Source organism: Dermacentor silvarum, chromosome 4, assembly GCF_013339745.2.
Source record: "Dermacentor silvarum isolate Dsil-2018 chromosome 4, BIME_Dsil_1.4, whole genome shotgun sequence".
Taxonomy (NCBI): Eukaryota; Metazoa; Arthropoda; class Arachnida; order Ixodida; family Ixodidae; genus Dermacentor; species Dermacentor silvarum.
Window position 1 is genome coordinate 49,526,431 of NC_051157.2, and position 20,206 is coordinate 49,546,636.

Here is a 20,206-nt window from a genome sequence, read left to right on the forward strand (position 1 = left end):
ACCATCATTACTATGTCACAATACTTGAATATGTCGAGGTGCAAAAATCAGGGAAGTTTCATTTCTGCACAGTGTTAAAGGGCCCCACTCCACATACTCTTCTTTCTGGAGTTTTACGTGCCAAAACCAGTTCTGATTATGAGGCATGCCATAGTGGAGGGCTCCGGAGTAATTTTGACCACCTGGGGTTCTTTAACATGCACTACAACGCAAGCTCGCGGGCGTTTTTGCATTTCGCCTCCATCGAAATGCGGCCGCCACAGCTGGGTTTCGATCACAGTGGCCATATACTCAATGCATTTAAAACATACTTGACACATTCACACTCACTTGACATATTCCATCACCTTCTCCCTGTACTTTTCTTTTGCTTTGTCATAGTCCATACAAAAGTATATCCTTTCAAATGCAACTGAGCAGTTTGGTCTTGTATTTGGACTTATATCCATGCTGCTCTCATATTTGATGTCCTCAAGCTCACTCGCAACTTCCAGCAATTCCCTAAGACCTGAAACATTCCATAGAAATGAAGCCTCAACGGCAGAATACAGCAAGCACAATCAAAGAACATTGAATGGACCCTATTGTATACATTACCATCAGCATCAACCAACTTGATGCCCCAGTTGAGGCAATCATAGTCGACATTCTTGGTGATCAGCTCCAAGATAGCATCACGGCCTTGTGCAGTCATGACACGGCTTGAGGAACTTTTCACCAGGGCAAGCATGATTGCATCAATGTCTGCTTCGTTATCTGCAGGAAAGGATTCATGCTCATACATTTTTGTAAAGCCACCACATATCGAAGTAACATACCTTTTATCATTTGTTGATCCGGCTTTTTTGACTCTCTAGAGTCCATGCCACTGAGAGCGTTGATGATAGTCTGGAAAAGGTACTGCACTGCTGTGATGTGCTGGTCATCCTTGCTGACGAACTGGTCAATCATTGCGGGAAGTCCAAACTCTTCCAACACTCTTGAAGCCTGCGGAGGTACATTATAGTTTAGCCCAATCACCAACAACAGACATGAAGTTCACGTACCCACTGAGTCTTCTTCTTGCTTAGTTCACTGAAGAGTCGTATGCAAGACAGAGAAAACTCTGCATTTTTCAATGAATGCATTGCACTCAGACATTTCGCTATCCCACCAGCAGAAATAATGGCCTCTGCACCAGCCTTATCTCGAGCTATAACGACTAGGTTGTTTGCAGCCTGCAAGTGAAAACCACAAGTGATGAACATCAGGATTGTTGGCAAAACGTGGGTCTGTTTTCAGCAGGCTGTTACCTGGTTCTTAAGTTCGAGTGAGGAGCTGTTGTTCTCGATGACACCAGTCATTTGCCTCACCTTGTTGGTGGTACTTGCATTTTCTTTCGCCTGTCAAAAATAAAAAAAAAAATATGTTGCACATGCAACACTGGAGCTGAATATCATACTATGGTGAGAGCACTTTTCATGGCTGACACACTGATTTGTATCGTATGTAGCTTAAATGATATTATGAAGGAATGGCAGCAGAAAACCAAAGATGGTCTTACAAAATCAGAAATCTGTACAAAATTAAGAGGATATACTTGCAATTTTATCAATGGCTTGGCTAAGACGGCGCAGCCACTGCTGGACAGCGCTGTTTTTCGGATCTATGTGCAGAAGTTTACGGGCGTCTTTGAAAGCTTCGTCTGTTTTCCCGAGTGCTTCGTAGGCTTGACTCCGCCGAAAAAGTGCCTTCACATCCATTGGGTTAAGTTCCAAAACTGCAAGAAAGAAGGCGCAATATTTACCATGACAACAAACTTTGAGTCCGCAATTTGACTTACCTTCCGAAGTGTCCTTTAAAGCGTCTTCATATCTGCGAAGTTTCAAGTTAGCCGCGGCTCTGTTGTTCAGCAATACGGCTCTCTCCCGGCTGTCCACAATCGACAATGCCTTCGTATACTTGTCCAGAGCGCCTACGAAATCTCCAGCCTTAAACAAGTCATTGCCCTCTTGCTTGACGCCCTGTGCATCGCTCGACGAAGCGACTGGTTCCGACGCGTCCGTGGTCATTGTTTCTCCTATGATTTCGCGAACGTGTGCTGCGCGTACTCTGCCGTGTGCTCTCGCTAAGACGCTCCCGGCACAAGTTTGTTCCCCAATAAGAAGCCAAAAATAACTTGCCGGCTCCTGCGAGAGCTTTCTAGATACTTCTGAAGGATCGTCCGTGTTGTCTCAGATGCATATTGGCACGCTTTGCTAAAGTACGTGAACCAGAATATGACGGTACGCCCGGCGTGTGCTCGCTCGAAAAACGAAACTGTCAAAAGTTTATTCACGCAGTAGATAAACACAGCCGAGGCGTGTACTCACAACCACAGAAGAAACGAAGCCCATGAAGCTTCGTAAGCTGAGTGCCTTAAAAGGTACTAATAATGCTTGTTTCATAATGCCTGAGCAGGCATCTATTTACTCTAATCAAAAATAACACGTGCTTTTATCAACTGCTTTTTCATTTATGTTTTACGTATAATATCTGCGATATTCAACAAAACGTGCCAATCAGCAAAAGGCGAATCGCATGCGACGGTGGCGTCATCTATGAATCCAACAGTGAAACACTTCTTCGTCATCATCAACGCTGGCACCACCGTGGCTGGCACCACGGGTCGACTGCGCTGAGGTGCGTGCTGCGTGCTCACTTAGCGCGTGCAGTAAAAATAAACGTCTCAGTGCCGCATTTCAATGAGTTTAGCCTTGCAAGGGTGATCGTCGTGATCGTCAGTTCACTGCGCTGACGTTTCGTATGTGAACCTCTGCGCGACCTAGCCTCGGCCAACATCCTTCGCTGTTCATGTAGCTGCTGTGTACCCGCTGTTGACCAGATTTAAAGCGATGGAGAAAAACAATGGGTTCGAATCTCGCGGTAAATAAATTTTCTAGATGAGGCAGCGCGTACTACAGCATTAGTAACGCCCCATCAAAGTGGCATGATGAAATCGCAATCGGTAGATAGTATATCTAGTAGTGCTGGTTAAACACAGGAAAAGCACATGGGTGATTGTGCGTGGAGTGGCACGATAAGAGCTATCATTGAGGGTGTGCGATAGTAGATACTGCCCAAAATGCCCGGCATTAGATCTAACGCAAGTAGTTGGAAGGCGGTCGAACCGCTGCCGTTGCTGACTGCAGCATTGCGCTCGTTCCAGTAAGCTCGTTGGCACCCCTTGAAGCGCCTTTTTACAGCTTGAGTTTGCTGTTTCAGATATGAGGCTGGTTATCCTTGAAGATGACGGCGAAGTGGCTGACTGGGCGGCCAAATATATTAGGAAACGCATTCAGGATTTCAACCCAGGTCCAGACAAATATTTCGTCTTGGGGCTACCTACAGGTAACGCTGAGTTTACCGTAGATGTGTTGACTTCGTAGATGTGTAAACAATTATTTCCTTTCAGGGAGCACGCCTCTGAGTTGCTACAAAAAGTTGATTGAATTTTATAATCAGAAGACTGTTTCATTTCGATATGTGAAAACTTTCAACATGGACGAGTATGTAGGCAAGTATACAAGCCGTTATATTTACTAGTAGATCGAGTGTGCTATGAGGAAATCAACTGCTGACATAGTAGCAGGGGCATTTTCCAAGCGACAACATTTAGTGTAGTTCAGAAAGTGTTGGGGGCACGTACGTGATGTTCTTGTGTTCTTTGCAAGCTTTATTTCTTGATTGTTTCAATTACTACCTAACCTTTACTGATGGTTGTCTGAATGGGCTGCACATCATTGATATGCCATGTCTGATTTTTTCTACACACCGTTGTTAGTGTAACTGCGTGGTCACATGCATCACAGAGCTCAATACAGCCCTTGTTTTTAGGATGTAGAAACAGTAATTTTTGAAACTGAACTAAGTATAAATTGATTGACGCCACATCAAACCCATGTGTAATATTTGGCAGGGTCTATTCTCCCGGCACTCACCTCCTATAGGGGGTATGCACTGAACCTTAATCCACGAGGCGGTGACAGCATCGCTGGGCAGCCGTGCCATGTTTACGGTCGTCGGTTCGTCTGTGCGAGTCCGTGCGTCACGGAAGTATTGGAGATCGCTATCGTCTGAGCCGTCGTGGGGAGTTTGCACACAGCAGTGTTTTGTGTGCGCAGCCATGAGTGCGTGTTATTACGTAGAAAGTACTTGAATAAGTGTATCTGCGTGCATGGAGAGACTATACGTGCCGCGATTGTACGCCAATGCAGCAGCGGCATAATGGTGAACTGCGCGGTGTTGCCGTCTTCTTTTATGAGTAGCCACACTGCGAGCGGCTTTTCATTGAATGACTGTGAATGACGAACCTGCGAGTACAAACAGACAGCTTAAGCGTCAAGATTTAAATCTAAAAATTTGAATTCAATTTGAAAATTGTGGTGGGTGCAGATCGAGTTGGAGCACTTACTACTTTTCAAAATAAAACAATGTTAACGCTAATTTGTACGACGTCAATGTATGGCATTTACGGGACTGCGTAAATGCTGACGGTCCTTAAAGAGGAAGGAAGTTACAAATACATTATACTTGTTTCTTTCCGAAAGCTGCCCGTCTCTAACCAGCACTAAACAAACACATTGTGATGAAGAAACACAACGACAAACTTGCCGGTGTTTCCAGTTGGGCCCAGGATCCGTGTAATAATGACACGACAGACGGGAGCTTGCTACACGAAACACAGACTTTAAACAGACACGCTAACAGGATACAGACGATTTACATACACATGTACGTGGCCTATAGTTTGGAAGTTGTCTTTCCATATAAAGCACGTGCCTAGCACTCATGCTTCACCACTCGCCCGTGTGCATCGTCGTTGCGGTGCCCGTGACGGTGGTTGTGACGGTGGAGCGTCGTTGTGGCTACGTCGCTGCTGTCGCGCCGCACCTTGTCGCGACGCGGAAGCAAGAGGAAAACAGCAGGCCGGTAGAACACCAGGCCACTGCTGTAGCTGGCCAGTAACGCCTCGGCCGCTATAACGTCGGGCTCGGTCGGCGGACAGGTAGCTCAGGCGCCCCGGTGGCCAGCAGGAAGCACTGCACCAGGCCGCTATCACAGCAGGCCACTGGTACACAGGAGAGCAGAGCCACGAGCGGGATCCACGACCAGGTCCGCACGGTAGCAGGACACCCGGTCGCCAGTCCTCGGGCTCGCTCAGCAGGCTGGTAGCTCAGGCGTCCCGGTCCAAGCAGGAAGCACTGCACCAGGCCGTTATCACAGCAGGCCGCTGGCACGCAGGAAAGCCCAGCCACGAGCTGGATCTCCGACCAGGTCCGCACGGTAGCTGGACACCCGGTCGCCGTTACCCGAGCCCGGAGCCGCCGTTTAGCGAGCTTGCGTTCGAGGCTGCCGCTCGCTCTCACGCTCTGCGTGCTCTCGTCGCTTCTTCGTTCGTGGTACGTGTCGTCATCTTCCATTACCATCATCACCAATCCTCTTCTTGTAGCCACACACAATCATCATTCGAAGCAGGTCTTCTCGCCACCGCACGCCACTATCCACATCATCACACACATGTACGGCACGCAGCGGTTGTGGAGGTCTAAAAAACCATTTGAAAATAACCGCTGGCAACTGCTGCATCAAATCCCTCTCCGACCGCGACATCCCATTACCGTGGTTATGGGATGCACACACAATTTACACGGCTATTTCACCAAAAAAAGACAAAACGCTAACAAAAATAAACTACTGAAGCTTTCTCACCTTTCCGACAACAACAATTTCACGAACGGCTGCTGCACCCAGCCACTCGTCAAATAATTATGGCCTTCCGTGAATTTGTATGATTTTAGTTGCTCAGGCGACACAAAACTTGTTCCGTGCACAAGATAGTCCTTGATGTCAGAGAAATCCACGCGAGGGGCAGCAGCCCGATATCTCGCTGAAGTTCAGTGTCTTTCAGCTCAAGGGTGGGTCGACGCTGCCGCACAAGCGCACTTTTTCTTTGTAGCGCAATCGCTCAGGTTTATCTAAACCGCGTGCGTATGCACTTAAGTGCATTATAGTCACCGAACACACCAATTGACTACAAATACTGAAGTGCAACCTTCCTCTGAATCGTCCGTTGCGCTACTGCCAGGGCCTAGGCCTAGGCTGCCTAAGGACGGCGACCGCCAACATGGTCGCAACCGCGGACGACGTTAGCGCTCCTTGCGGATGACGTCAAGTGCATACACCCTATTGGCGCACGGAAGTCACGTGACAAACTGCCGGGAGAAACTGCCTGCAGCTGTGCCGTAACCTAACCTAACCTTCTGGGAGCCAATAGGAGGTGAATGCCGGGAGAAATTAGTTTCAGAAATTCTCCCGGCTGCCGGGAGAATAGACATTGCTGTAATATTTCTCAATTGATTTCCTGTTGTCAATGAAAACTGAACTGGAATGTTATGATTTTTGTAGCTCCGGAATGAAACCAAAAACATAATTGCTTTCAGTTCAGGTTAGTCGCCTTTTCTGGAGCTTTTCAGCCGTTCATGTTCATACTTTGGGTTGCTCACGAAGCACACATTCATTGTCTGCATTAGTGACTCAATTGTGTTGCCTCATTTGTAAATGCATGCGTTTGTTGTCGTATTAGAAGTGGCAGTATCATTACGTCCATTTTCAGTGCAGTGCGTGAGGAGGCTAATGTATTAGTAATACACTAATGACCATTGAAAATTCGTAACCGTCAATTAGCTCCGATGGTAAGAGACTGATATAATCGTTGAAATGGAGAAGCACTTAATTCGGTGGTCGATTTTGATCACACTTATATGTAAACACAAGTAGGTGTGATACCAATGAAGCGTATCGGATGTATTGCTTCTGAGGTATACTTTCAAGGTGGCAATTTTTCTGTAACTATTGTGTTATGAACAGCATGCATACCTCTTTTTCAATCTTTCTGTGCAGCTCGGGAGCGCTTTTGAGTTTTGGTACAAGATAGATTGTTGCTGTTTCCCTGCAATTATTCTTGGGTTATAACACAAATGGACACGGACCAGTCTTAACCATAATTTTTTTCACTCTGGAGTATAACGAAATGAGCTGTTTTCTGATTTGGAACAAAAGTAGTAACGAAAAAAGTCTGTCACTTTGATTGTGACTAAATATGCTTATAAATCTCAATGTAAGGCAGGCAGAATAGTCCCATAGAATGTGATGTTGTATTGAATAATTGTACTTGGCAGCTAGAGTTGCTGTTTCAGTCCTGATAACTAGAATACACTCAAACATGAGCAGAGTTCCTTACAGACAATACTGTGAGAATGGAGCCTAGGCACAATTATATAGTAGCAGGTGCATAAAATGGCTGCATGAAAAAAATTGTGGGAAAGTTTATGTGAACATATCTTTAGACACACCTATTGGCAATGACAAAGGAAATTTTTTGCCATTGCTCTACTGTTTGAGACAATTGTGCACGGGCAAACAGTATACCTTGCCCTCCTGGGACTTTGTTGGTCTGTGCACCAAAAGTGCTGGCTGTCTGCAATTTGGGTATTGTGCTTTTCAACATCCATTCTGGTAGTGCATGCCTTGTACATATTGCTTGTCTGCAGTGTATAACCAAATACATAGGCTTGCATGAAGTACAAGTTTGTTGGCACACTTCATTGGTTTCGAGACTAAAGAGTGCAGGCTCTATTCTCATGTTTAACAACTATGGCAAACTACCGGCATATAGTGCAACAATGCACTTTGGTCACTGCTCAGTTACTGCAAATGGGTGACTCATCTGGTGCAGTACATATTCAGTGTGTAATTATAGCTAAGTTGTGTATTTTTCCACTGGTTAACATAAAATGAGGAAAAGGCAAGATTTTAATGAAACTGGCTACTCTAAGCAGAATAAAGAGCACCGAGGCAAGCAAGAAGTCTGTAAAGTAAATGAAATAAATGATGAAAATGTCAAGGCGCTGTATGCAAAATTCATTTACTCAAACGTGCACATAAATATGTCGGCAAGCCATACAGCTAGTGTTGAAAGGTCACTGTCGATCGATGCTGATCTTGTTGAAAAAGGCACAGGCTTGTAGGGTACACACTTTCATTTATTTACACCATTTTGCAAATATATATACAAAGCACTTCCATTAGCATCTTATAATGTCGTCACAGCAGCTGTTGTACGATGTTAACGTGCCCGTTATCCGAGTCGTTCTGCTCGTCCGCTCCCCAATCCTCCACTGCCTTTTCCCCCAAAACTCCACAACCTGCAGCTCCGTCCAAGATCAAAAATTTGAAGGGAGTGGCAGCGTACAAGAAACTCTCGGCAGAGGGGACATTGGTCATTTTTGACAGGGCATCTGTCTGTCAACTGTTACAAAAGGGAAAGTGAAAAGAGGAGATGTATACACAATTCACAACAGTCACTGGATCTAGCTTGGAACACTGCTGTTCCTCTTTAAACTAGGAAAGTCAGTGCATTATCTTTAGTAATAATGCCCAAGCTATTAGACTAAAATTTTCCTCCTGAAGGCTTCATAATGATTATAAGACAAGAGAAGTGATATTTTTGCTGTAAACTCCATTTGATGCAGTCTGGTAAAGGGAATGATTGGTGAGACATGGATTTCCATTGCTTTTTCTGAACCACATATTGAACTTGATAAGTAATTACTTTCTGTCGGAGCATGCAGCTACAAGTGTCACACTCCAAGTTGTATGGTTGCACACTGTACATGGAAATAACACGAAGACAGCGCCCCCTCTTTCTTCTTCTGAAGATAGAGCTCCTCGCCGTTTTTTGAACTGCTGGCCAGCTGACATCAGGTCACGAAGAGTGGGAGATGAAGACGAAAATTTACAACCCGGAAGACCAGATACGGTTGGCGGAATGGGCTGATAGCGTCGCAGCGAAGCAGACGCCACGCTAGCCCATTCCGCTGGGAAAGAAAACTCCACTTAACCTCGATAATAAAAGTTTATTCTCTCTCCCTCTCTTGAAAAAGGTTGATTCAAGGTCTGCTTAAAATGTTATCCACGAAAAGCATGTTCTTGCCCCTAAGCAAGCCTGAAATCTGCTAATATGGAAGCACTGTTGTCCCCACCTGTCCCCACATTTCGACAGAGCAGTTGCGCCTCCTTGTTTGAGTTTTGATTTTCATGCAGTTTCACTTCAGTGCAAGTTATCTTGAAAACTAGATTAATCTGCAATAGTGTGGAGAATTCTTAAATTATAACATTTCGACATTGTACACCTTGCTTTCACTGTCCAATACATGAAATTGCAGGGCTGCCGCGAGACCATCCAGAGAGCTACCACTCGTACATGTGGAACAATTTCTTCAAGCATATAGACATTTTGCCTGAGAATGCCCATATTTTGGATGGAAATGCGGCTGACCTGAATGCTGAATGCGATAGGTTTGAACAGCTGATCTCTGAATCTGGAGGAGTGGACCTCTTTGTTGGAGGTGAGGGCAGAGGATATTACCTGTTTTCACTGAACTTGTTTAATGAGTTATTATAGTTTTGTTATTGCCGAGAGAAAACGGTGCAGGACCCGCCGTGAGAACAGAAGCTCAGGCATAAACAAGGTGCACACAAAATTCTCTCTTGTAAAGGATGGCCCACCCTTAAATGGAACACATACCTTGTAATTGAGCTAATACAAGCTGCAGCATTTCTACATCTTTGTGAGGCAAAAGTCGCTGGTGTGAAGTGTTAGGGAGGCATCCACGCACAAAACAATCTACAGACTTTCATGCCCTATCTGAACTGTAATTGATGACACAATACTCATTAGGTGTTCCCGTTAAGAGTGGACCATACTACACATGCCTGAGCTGCTGTTCTGAACTGATTGTTGCAGTGCTTTAGCAGAAAACAACAAACAATCCTAATTTGCAATCAATTACCAAAAGGCATTGGCCCGGATGGACACATCGCCTTCAACGAGCCCGGTTCAAGTCTTGTATCTCGGACACGAGTGAAGACCCTCGCCAAAGACACAATAATAGCAAATGCCCGTTTCTTTGGAAATGACTTGACCAAGGTTCCCAAGGAAGCATTGACCGTTGGCGTGGGCACTGTGATGGATGCACGTGAGGTGGGATTGCCTTCTGTTTGTGGTTTCATAAAGCGCCCCTGTTTACCTCTTTCATTTTCTTCCTTTTTCAGGTCATGATACTTATTGTTGGCGGGCACAAGGCATTTGCCTTGTATAAGGCAGTCGAGGAGGGTGTCAATCACATGTGGACTGTGTCTGCATTCCAAATGCACCCCCGGACAATCATAGTCTGTGATGAAGATGCAACCAATGAACTGCGTGTGAAGACTGTGAAATACTTCAAGGGCCTGATGCATGTGCATAACCAGCTAATTGATGATAAGGAGGATGTCAAGACTGACGACGAGAAGAAGGCTGACCAGCAGTGAACAATGTTCACCATAGACAATATTTGCATATGTTGCACCACAACTCCGGGATTATATAATGGTGTTCCATGTGATGGACACTGGCACGTTAGTGCGTACAACAACACTATTTACTAAGGAATAGAGTGTTAATGTATCTTTGTTAATCTTGCCCGAGATATTGTATCACTTTATTAAATGCATATAAACTGGTTTTTGCCACATTGATTCAGCGTACATGCCTTTATCGTTGCAGTGCTTTGCATGTATGATGTGTCCTTAGTGGGGTATGTCCTTTGGATCATTTCAGCAGTTAAGTATTCACTTTTGCTTCATTATGCTTTAGTGTGGTTCTGCTTATTTTTGAGCTCAAAATTGTGTATAGCATACCATGTTTTTCTTTCGTATCTTCTACTAGCCTGTTTTCCTGCCTGTCACGTTAACACTTTCATGCCTTGTTTACTATGAGCTAGCGGTAGCTTACCTATAATTAGTCTCGTGTGTATCTGTATATATTGACCCTTTTCGCGGTGCAGTTCGTTCTAGAGAAACGAGATGGCGCTTACGGCGCCGCGCCATACGTCTCCTCAGCGACCGCGCACGAATACGAAACCATTACCGCTTTTGCTTGCTTGCAGAAACCTTGCTTCTGTGTGATCAGCTGTTGGAAATGCAACCGAGTTTTTGCTAACGCACTGTGCTCAAATTACGCTGGATTTAATCACGTGGATTGAAAACGTGTGCAGTAGTTGGCTGCAATAATAGTGACCGGCATATTAAGGAATGTAATGAATATGTGGGGCCAAGTTCGCGGACCGCTGCTGCAACTCTCCGTACGTTTACTTCGAGATGACTGCTTTCCTCGAGGATATACAAATTTGCTCATCCGCCAGCGTTGCATTGCTAACCTTCAAAGAAAGGGCTTCAGCCCCGGTACGTCCGCAAGAGTGAGTACCGCTTGTTAAACAATGATAAAGGGAGTAGCGCCGCTTTCTGTCAGCAGGTTTCGCGCACAATATCTACACACATTTACCCCAACCAGCGTGGAAACTTACGCCCACTCTTTCGCCAACGTGTCAAGAATAAGTGAATGGGCGCACAATGACGATACTACACGAATGGTCTAAATTGGATGATTCGATCGTGACGGCCCACAAGAGTAAGCGAGTTACTAGCGATAATACGCATTTGATACAAGGTATTACAATGTGCAGAACAGCTACGTTTCAAGCCTTGTGCGCAGCAAGAACAAATCGAACGGAACTGAGCACACCGACGAGCGATTAGGCAGAAAATGATCAGATAGTAACCGCACGGAGGAACCTTACCGAGTCAGAAACGTGACAAGCCACTGCTTCACAATATTTGCCCAGATAAAGAACGAAGACCAAAACACCATAATCCTGATTCATGAGCGGAAAGTTTGGATAGCTTCGAATACATACTTATCCACGCTTTTAAAGTAAACAAGCAGGTTAGAACACGCTGCGGTAGAGACCGTGCAGGGCACCGGTCAAGTGAATGCACTCCATTTCAGAGTGATAATAAAAGTGCCTAAGAATTTGAATGTTAATAATGTATGCAACCCTTAACTTATGTATTTTCCTCGCAAATGTCAACGCCTGTTTAAAGCGGTAAAAAAGAAGTCGAAAAAGAAAAAGCCGAGTAGCCGTGTGTGAATTGTGGCCTCTGAGATCAAATAACTCAGTTGCATGGTCTCGGACGCCATGTACAAATTGTGCTTACCGCGTAAGCTGACGTACTAATTCACACATGCTTTAGACAGTTTTTGTTTAAAGTAAAAGTCGAGTGAACTTGTTTCAGAAACAGTTATTTCCAATACAGAAGTAATTATTAGTTCGGATTGTTGACGTCGTAATAACACCGTTCTAAGTCTCACGTCTACCGTCAATATTGCTCTCTAGTTGTCTTGAACAGCTATGAATGTTGGTGCTCTGAGCGTTCTGTTCGTCAATGTTTTTGTGCGCATCATCTGGTGGGGCAGTTACTAACGCAGGTGAGTCCCACCTGATAGAAGTAGCATGATAAACTGTTTTCCTGAGCTACGCTGTATCTTGTACGATTGTCGTTTTCAGCGCAGTAAGTGCTAGTGTCGTGTGCGAACATGAACCCGGCGATATCGAAGTTCGTTCAGAAGAAGGTGATTTACCCAGGCGTCGGCGATATTCCTCGCTTCGAAAAGGGTGCGAAGTGCACGTTCCACTTTTGCGTGAAGCGCTTAAGCACCGATGAAGATGATCCGGACGGCGTTATTGATGACAGCCGCAAGCTTAATCGCCCCATGGAACTGCTCATCGGCAAAGAGTTTAAGCTTCCCGTTGTGGAGCAATGCATTAAGTCCATGAAAGTTAAGGAGGTGGCCGAATTTACAATAAACAAATGTTTGCTAGACAACTACACGCTCGTGTCGCAAAGCTACCGCGCATTCGCCGGCATCGGGAAGCCGCACAAGCGTCGATGTTGCGGTATGATGGAGGAGAAGTACACCACTGGTCACGCAGACCTAGATAAGCTAGCGGAGAAACTGGTGGACTTGTCGTGTACCTTTGAACTGCTCAAAGTGGAAGAGCCGGGCGAATATGAAAAGGACGTCTGGGCGATGACGGCCGAAGAGAGGCTGGGTGCCGTACCTGCCTTGAAGGAGCAGGGTAATCGGGCTTTTCAAGCGGGCGACATGGACACAGCCATGAACAAGTACAGGGAAGCCCTCGAGCACTTGGAAAGCTTGCTGCTTCGCGAGAAACCGGGCGACGAAGAGTGGAACGAGTTGTACAAGATGAAAGTGCCGATTCTCCTGAACTATTCGCAGTGCCTCCTTAACCAAGGTGAATTCTACGAGGTCATACGTCATACTTCCGAAGTGCTCAGCAAGGATCCCAACAACGCAAAGGCTCTATTTCGGCGGGCAAAAGCCTACTTCGGCTCTTGGAGTCCGAACGACTGTCGCGCGGATCTGTTGAAGCTTCAGGAAGTTGACCCGTCTCTTTCGAAGGTTGTGAACACAGAGCTCAAGAAGCTCGAAGCTGAAGAAAAGAAAAAGAACAAGGAAGACAGTACCAAACTTATGAGCATGTTCAAGTGAGCAAGTTTGTCATATTTGTACGCTCAAGTCAGTAGAGAACTGCTGCGTGGGCGCCGAAAAGAGCTTTCCGCTAGTCGATGTTGCAGAAAATAAATTTTTACTGTTGTTGCACCTTCATAGTGTTTCCTTTCTTTCCTGTTTCCTTTTTTATCTTCGTAATTTGTTGCTGCTGTAAGTCTCTTTGCTCTTACTAGTTTTGTCTCCCTTATTTACAGTTGTGTGCAGAGGCCTGCTGTTCGGTAAATGTATGAATGGTTCTTAGAATGGACAATCCAGGTAAACTACTCGATTGTAATTTTTTTTATTAAAGTCAATTACCCGTGTGCTATAAATAAGAACGTGGAGCGTTTTGGCGAACTTTCCGTGTTGTGGCGTCTCTGTTGTATCAAGCCTGCAAAGATAAAAACGCGCTTGTAAGAAATTCGCCCAGCAAACCATCATAAGAAACATGCATTCGCGGTGTTGTCAAAATATACGAACTCGAGCAAACTCTGTCTCTAAAGCGGGCGTTAAGAAATATCACGATAAACACAAAGCATGCGGTATTCAATTATCTGTGTTGCAGTTAGCTAAAGTGTAAAAAAAAAAATGAAAAAAAAAAAATGATAGCTCTCTTTGGGCAATAACTTGCAGTTGGTTAACTAGCAGGGAAGCTTCACTGCTTTATACGTTACTATGCCGAGAAGCTACCTTTAGGGCACGAATAATCAGTCGGGAATTCACGTCATCGAAAACTGCTATGCTCGTTCGCCTTCAAATATTTAAACAGCCGAATTCAAGTTGCCACTTAAAGTAGTAACCATATTCAGTGCATTGCGGCCGTGAGCACAGCGTTGGAATCACAAGCAGTAAAGCGTGATGAGGTTCGGCAGAGTCACCGTCAATTTCGTCGAATGAGCCGCGAATTCAGAGGGCAACACCACCAACGAGCTTGCGGGCGTAACCAGTGCAATCACAATAAACGACAGTGCTATAAGTTATCAGGAAAAATTCAAGGGGCACTTAGTTATCTCTACGTGGATGAATGTGAAAGCATTGCGGACACCGCGCGATGCCTATGTTATTTCAGTCGTTGCGTAACTACGAGTACATGACCGAAACGTTTTGATGCATTGTGTAATTGCGACAACCAACGGTGTTCGTCACAAAGTGCGCGCCACGCAAGGTCGTTGGTTTGAGTGCCTTAATTAACTTCGTCTTAACTAACACTAAATGTCGTGGTGTTAATTACTGTGCCTTAACTTTGCCTTACTGACGTCATCAACTGCCTCGATTGGCTCACTCGGGTCGTCTCACTCACTTGGGCTTTTTGGACCATCGGGGTCACGCCTACGCCGGATTTTCCGCCTCATGATTGATGAACCATATAATGCTTTCGCATTAATAACGTACGAAGGTAGGGAGGTCAACCAGGTGTACATCCGGTTTGCTACCCTACGCAAGGGAAAGGGTATTAAGGGATGAAAAGAAAGAAAGAAGGTAGATGAAGGAAGGCATTTGCAATGCGAACAGGTGCGGCTGAGCATCACACCTTCAATCGGTAACTGAGGCCAGTCGATTTCAAAAACTGGAGCAATGCCGTGTCATCTCACGTAGAACATTATTGTTCCGTTAGGAGGATAAGACTAAGCTGAAGCAGAGATACGGTGCTTTTGCTCTGTATACCTACTGCACCTAACTAAGTTCTGTTTTACAGTTATGTCACACAGAAGTGGAGGGTGCGTTCTGGCGGTCGAGGCTGAGCAGGCGAGGCTTTGACGTGGTGAAACAACGGGCGCGCGTGACAACAATTCCTTGTGGGCCGTGTAGTGGAACAGCTGTGGCGCTTCGGGCAGTCAGGTGTGGATGCCTGAGTATGAGACTTCGCATTTCCCCCTATGCCCTTCAACTGTGGTGATAGAGGTACCGTGCGATACCAATCTTATGGGAGCTGAGAAATCGAAACACATAATCAACTAATTTCCAAAAATGCACCAATTAACGTCTTAGTTAATTACACATTTACGGTACATATTGCAATTTACAAATTGTAGCCGATAAGATTGCAAGACGAATCCACTTGAAGTGAGTCTCCAGAATGACACCAGTTTCGAGATAATATTTCCCAAAGTGGGGGACGAAAGAAATGGGCGTTTCAATTTCGTTAGTGCTTCAGTGCACAAAAGGGCGTTTTGTTAAAAAAGTAAGTGGAACAACAATGCATTTTTACGGCGAATTAAATGGCGCATATCTCCAAGATGGTGTCATTCTGAAAATTCATTCCAAGTGGATACGCCTTGCAACCTCACCGGCTACAATTCGTAAATTACACTATGTCCCGTAAAGAAGAGATGAATTAGAGAATCTATTTAGTTCGTTGAATATGTGTTTCGGTTTCTCGTGCAAATAAAAAAAAATTTAATTATGGGGTTTTACGTGCCAAAACCAGTTCTGATTATGAGGCACGCCGTAGTGGGGGACTCCGGAAATTTGGACCACCTGGAGTTCTTTAACGTGCACCTAAATCTAAGTACACGGTAGTGTCCGCCTCTCTGAATCGTCTAGCTTAAGGGCTAGAATTATGTTATCTGCAACAGGAATTTTTTTTTAATTACGGTAAACTTAGGAACGATCATCCCGTATATGTCTCCGACTGAACGAAAACTCTTTAACGGTAACTAATTCCAAACGCTTACAAGTGTATTACTAACACGTCTGCATATCTCTCTTCCCTCACCCCGCCCCTCTGCCCGACGCGATACGTTGAAAACCGTACTACTGGCGCTGCTACTTCTAAAATCAGGGAAGATGGTCTGTATTTACAAATGAGGTAGCATATAAATTAAGCCACAAGTGCAGGCAGTGAATGCATGAAAAGATCCAGAAAAGGTGACCAGCCTGAACTGCAATATGTTATTTTTTCTCTTCAGTTTCACTTCGGAGTGAAAAAAAAAAAAAAAAAAATGGGGGGGAGGGGAGTTGTAACATTCCATTTCAGTTCCGGTTCAAGCAAAAATAACAGTTTTTTTTTTCGGGTTTTGGTTCAATTCGAGTTCAATACCCTGTATTTTTCTAGTGTTCCGGAAAGAAAAAGGGGATGATTCTAAATATTACTGGTTCCAATTCTTACGGGGAACATTATGGCAGAAAAAGCAGTAATACGTGCTACGAGCACTGATCAACTGCCGACTTCCATACGTACCGAACCTAGCCGTGCCCGTAGCCTCCTCCGTGGTGTCCGTAGTGTCCCTTGTGTCCGCCGTAGTGTCCGTGGCCGTACCCCCTGTTGCCATGCCCGTACCCGTGGTGACCATGCCCGTGGTTGGAGCCGCCGTAGTGTCCCCGCTTGTGTCCTCCGTAATGACCGTGGCCGCCGTACGAGTCGTGTCCGTGGTGACCGTGCTTGTGCCCGCCGTAGTGGCCCCTGTTGCCGTGGTGTCCATAGTGACCGTGGCTCTCACCGTGTCCCCCGTATCCTCCGTGACTACCACCCCCTCTGTCCCAGCCCCACTTGCGCTCGTGGCCCCAGCCGCGGTCCTTCCAGTGCTGACCGTGGTGCTTCCAGTGCCCATGCCTGTTGCCGTGACCCCCGTAGGCACCGTGGTTGGAGTGGCCGCCGTGGTGGCTCCCTCCCCAGCCTCCGTAGCCGCGGTTTCCGTGGTGGCCGTGGCCACCGTAGTGACCACTGTCGTGACCCCCGTAGTGCTTGTTGCCGTGACCGTGGCTGCCGTGGCCGTAGCCGTGGTTGTCGTGCCCGTATCCGTGACCGCCGTGGTGGCTGCCGTGACCTCCGTAGCCGCCGTGGTCTCCGTGACCGCCGTAACCTCCGTAGCCCGTCTCTAGTGCGATGAGATCGTTGTTGAGCTTACTTTCGCTTTCCACGGCTTTCGTTTCCGACGTGGCTACCGCGACGGACTCTTGCAAACCATCCTTGCTTTCTTTGCACAGCGTTGATTCGCACGAACAGAGTAGAAGAAACAATGACACCTGCAGTATCTGAAAACGAGGAACGTCGTTGTTGAAATATCGTCGTTTACAAAGAATCCCGGAGCCCCTGTATATCAAGGACGCTTTGCCTTGGCGTAGCGCGAGGGGCGTTGTTTCAGTGCCAGAGCAGCCCACGAAATTGTGTCAATCCTTGCTAAAAACGAATGGAAAGGTTTCGCGAGCAGGCGAACGAAGCTCTAAATAGTTCTCGACGCCACATTTCTGGCTTATGTCTCCTGCGGAGAGTAGCAGGCCAGAGCAAACTAACGCTCAAGCCGACCTCTCTGCCTTTCTTCAATAAACCTCTCTCTCTCTCTCTCTCTCTCTTCTCTGGCCCACCGACAGACTGCTTTGTGTGCAGACGCTATGCACGGAGGTGGTGGTGTGACGTCATTTGTTGGCGACCGATGGGTCATTGCAGCAGCTGTCGGAGGAGAGATGTACGCGGTGTACGCGTAACAGGAATTTTTTAAGCTGACCATGACTAGGTGCTTTACACACCGCTCTTGTTTACTGAGGATCTGCCCTAGACGCTTAGCGGCTCTTTTATCCCAGCATCGACGAGTTTCGGCTGCACTCAAACTCAACCTCACTATACGGTTCAAAATGAAAGCAATTTGTTGAATACTTCGTCGTCTATTGCTAACGGTTCGCAAAGGAACCTTCGCTTGAATTATTAATGTATACGAAGTGCATGCGTGGCATGCTTGTCCTCTCAAGTATCACTCAGGCATTTGGTTCGATGTTCGATCTCGATCATGTTTCGCTGTTTGTGCCTTCATTATCCACGTCATGTGTCGCTGCAGGGCGCGCAAAGGACATCACGCTTGACGAGCGGAGTGCAGGCGAAACGCTGGGTATATGACACGTGCAACGATATAGTTTTGCCCGCTGAAACTTAGCACAACCTGCACGTGTTGTCGAGCGATGCTGGACAAACGCACTCACCTTCGGCGCACGGCCCATGGTTTCCACGCTGGCCTGCGTGCGGGCAAGCTTCACTGCGGTTTTCCTTAAAATTCGCTTTTATACGGGGTTTGTACCGCGTCGCCGCGTTCTACAGGCGCGGCGGCCCACGTGGTCCTCGGAGACGTCGTCGAGGTGCCCCTCAGTGAGAGCATGGCCGATCGGCTCGGTTCGAAACAGCTGGCTGGTCACGAAAAAAAGAAACAAGGAAGAACAACGCCAATCCCTGCTTTTTTTTTTTTTTCTTTTTGTGTGTGTGTGTGTGTGTGTGTGTGTGTGCATCAGCTGTAGAGCAACCGAAAATCGTTCGGAAAGGGCGCTGTCAAATATTCGCGTTCCCTTTACGCGAAGTAATTGACAGTTTCCGCAAGCGCCTTAAGCGAAGGCGGCGTCGTATTCGAAATGAAAGGGCAGTTCCAAGCACGTACGTACCAAGGTTAGTTTTTCTTATTTTATTTTTTTCCCCAGAGAATCGTCTCTCAGAAACTTCTGTGCTTTGGGCGAACTTGTTATTCATTGTCTTCCTCGGTCACCAGAGCAAGCAGTGAAAGTGCTCTTGGTGTTGCCCGAACAAAAGCGTTCGCTTATTGACCTCCTCAAACACCTCTCTCCTCTCTCTTTTAGTTTGCGCGTTCTTATTCTTTTTAATTCGCTTTCTTTCTTTCTTTCTTTCTTTCTTTCTTTCTTTCTTTCTTTCTTTCTTTCTTTCTTTCTTTCTTTCTTTCTTCTCTTTCTTTCTTTCTTTTCTACTCAGTTTTTCAGCACTGAAGGAGTCACTCTTGCGTGAGGTCTGCGTTCTGCTTCGCCAGCAGACCTGAAAAATGCCCTCCGTATGTCCCAGTAAACCACAAGGGCCGACATCGCAGTGCACTGCGAGTGAAAGTTATCCGGTGTCAACTTGTGTCGTGCGTTTTTCGGCTTTTTTCTTCGCGAGCAACTCGTTACATCATGAGTATGTAACAGGTCACACCTCTTTATCTTCGGCTAATGTAACCAGAGCTCGCAGACCACGAAATTTTGGTGAGAGAAGGTGGTAAAAAAGACATTCTGAGACCGTAGGTTGTATTACTCGTATAAAACAGGTGTTTCAAAGCAGAATTTCTGGCGGATGTTAAACACAGTACGACAGAGTTTCACGTTATCATTAACAATACATCATTCACGGCAGCGGCAGTCGGGAGCTATGCGATAATTATATATATTAATTAACATTTAATTAGCGACAGTGGAGGATATGTTGCAATCGCAAAAACTGAAGCCGGTTAGTATGTAAAGCACACACTCGTTTGCCAGAAATGTCATGCCCTGCGCCACTTTCAAAATGTACGTGCTCTAGTAGGGGATATGCGAAATTCCGTAACGAGGCTTTCCCACACAGCTAACTTGCCCTAACCAAGATGGCCGCGTTCCAGCTAGAGCACTGTTAAACCTGAGACACGCGTTTTCAAAGTTTGGATGGTGCGAGGGAGGGAAGGTAGCAGGAACTGTGTCAGCAGTCCGCATGTTGAAACCCTGATTAAGATTCTTACCTGAGGTCCGCCATCGTGGTTAGGGCAAACTGGGCGCAGTAAGGCCAGCTTACGGAAATTCGCATATCCCCTATAGTACAGCGGAATAAATTCGTGTTCCGGCTAACTTTTCTTGAGCCCTGCGAAAAAGTGTTGATCGGGAAAGCGTTAATGGGAACAGTTAACAAGGCAACCGACTTGAGTGCCCTTAAAGGAATGTACGTGACCAGTGTAAACTCTTCCCTCTTCGCTCTCTTTCAGTCCCTCATTCCCCAGTCCGCCATGCAGGCTA

At 46.1% G+C, this 20,206-nt stretch overlaps 4 protein-coding genes across 6 annotated transcripts in view; 2 read left to right on the forward strand and 2 right to left on the reverse strand.

Moving 5' to 3' along the window:
* Positions 1-2,541, reverse strand: part of LOC119449986 (protein unc-45 homolog B) — a 39,121-nt gene extending 36,580 nt beyond the window's left edge. The window contains exons 1-7 of the mRNA XM_037713311.2: positions 1,823-2,541; positions 1,584-1,759; positions 1,293-1,382; positions 1,047-1,217; positions 819-987; positions 598-756; positions 331-508 (exon numbers count right to left, since the gene is read on the reverse strand). Coding sequence (XP_037569239.1) covers positions 331-508; positions 598-756; positions 819-987; positions 1,047-1,217; positions 1,293-1,382; positions 1,584-1,759; positions 1,823-2,051 — 1,172 coding nt within the window. The 5' untranslated portion in view covers positions 2,052-2,541. The remainder of the gene's footprint in view (positions 1-330; positions 509-597; positions 757-818; positions 988-1,046; positions 1,218-1,292; positions 1,383-1,583; positions 1,760-1,822) is intronic.
* A 1-nt stretch (position 2,542) lies between these two features.
* On the forward strand, positions 2,543-10,599 carry LOC119449989 (glucosamine-6-phosphate isomerase 2). Of its 3 annotated transcripts, none has more exons than XM_037713314.2 (6): positions 2,543-2,661; positions 3,244-3,369; positions 3,434-3,535; positions 9,246-9,428; positions 9,879-10,063; positions 10,135-10,599. In XM_037713314.2, the coding sequence occupies exons 2-6, from the start codon at positions 3,246-3,248 to the stop codon at positions 10,390-10,392; spliced, it is 852 nt and encodes a 283-aa protein (XP_037569242.1). In that variant the 5' UTR covers positions 2,543-2,661; positions 3,244-3,245; the 3' UTR covers positions 10,393-10,599. The 3 variants fall into 3 exon arrangements, with proteins under 3 accessions (XP_037569242.1, XP_037569241.1, XP_037569243.1); XM_037713313.2 differs by lacking the exon at positions 2,543-2,661 and adding an exon at positions 2,697-2,904; XM_037713315.2 differs by lacking the exon at positions 2,543-2,661 and adding an exon at positions 2,956-3,186.
* A 1,684-nt stretch (positions 10,600-12,283) lies between these two features.
* On the forward strand, positions 12,284-13,585 carry LOC119449988 (AH receptor-interacting protein). The gene has a single exon (XM_037713312.2). It carries the CDS (start codon positions 12,497-12,499, stop codon positions 13,472-13,474), a length of 978 nt encoding a protein of 325 aa, XP_037569240.1. The 5' UTR covers positions 12,284-12,496; the 3' UTR covers positions 13,475-13,585.
* Positions 13,586-16,660: 3,075 nt separating this feature from the next.
* Positions 16,661-19,949, reverse strand: LOC119448603 (uncharacterized). Its single transcript, XM_037711836.2, has 4 exons — positions 19,936-19,949; positions 18,518-18,590; positions 18,389-18,421; positions 16,661-17,449 (listed from the first exon to the last, which is right to left on the reverse strand). The coding sequence occupies exons 1-4, from the start codon at positions 19,947-19,949 to the stop codon at positions 16,661-16,663; spliced, it is 909 nt and encodes a 302-aa protein (XP_037567764.2).
* Between the last annotated feature and the right edge of the window lie 257 nt (positions 19,950-20,206).

What these genes read in the sequence shown, in the direction of transcription:
- LOC119449989 (XM_037713313.2), top strand. Translation starts at nt 2,874, where the DNA reads ATGGAGAAAAACAATGGGTTCGAATCTCGCG. An exon ending in CAATGGGTTCGAATCTCGCG is followed by an intron (nt 2,905 to 3,243) that starts GTAAATAAATTT and finishes TTGCTGTTTCAG; the next exon opens with ATATGAGGCTGGTTATCCTT. An exon ending in AGTGGACCTCTTTGTTGGAG is followed by an intron (nt 9,429 to 9,878) that starts GTGAGGGCAGAG and finishes AATTACCAAAAG; the next exon opens with GCATTGGCCCGGATGGACAC.
- LOC119449988 (XM_037713312.2), top strand. Translation starts at nt 12,497, where the DNA reads ATGAACCCGGCGATATCGAAGTTCGTTCAGAAGAAGGTGATTTACCCA.
- LOC119448603 (XM_037711836.2), bottom strand. An exon ending in ACGACGTCTCCGAGGACCAC is followed by an intron (nt 18,422 to 18,517) that starts GTGGGCCGCCGC and finishes GCCCGCACGCAG; the next exon opens with GCCAGCGTGGAAACCATGGG. An exon ending in CCATGGGCCGTGCGCCGAAG is followed by an intron (nt 17,450 to 18,388) that starts GTGAGTGCGTTT and finishes CCTCGTTTTCAG; the next exon opens with ATACTGCAGGTGTCATTGTT.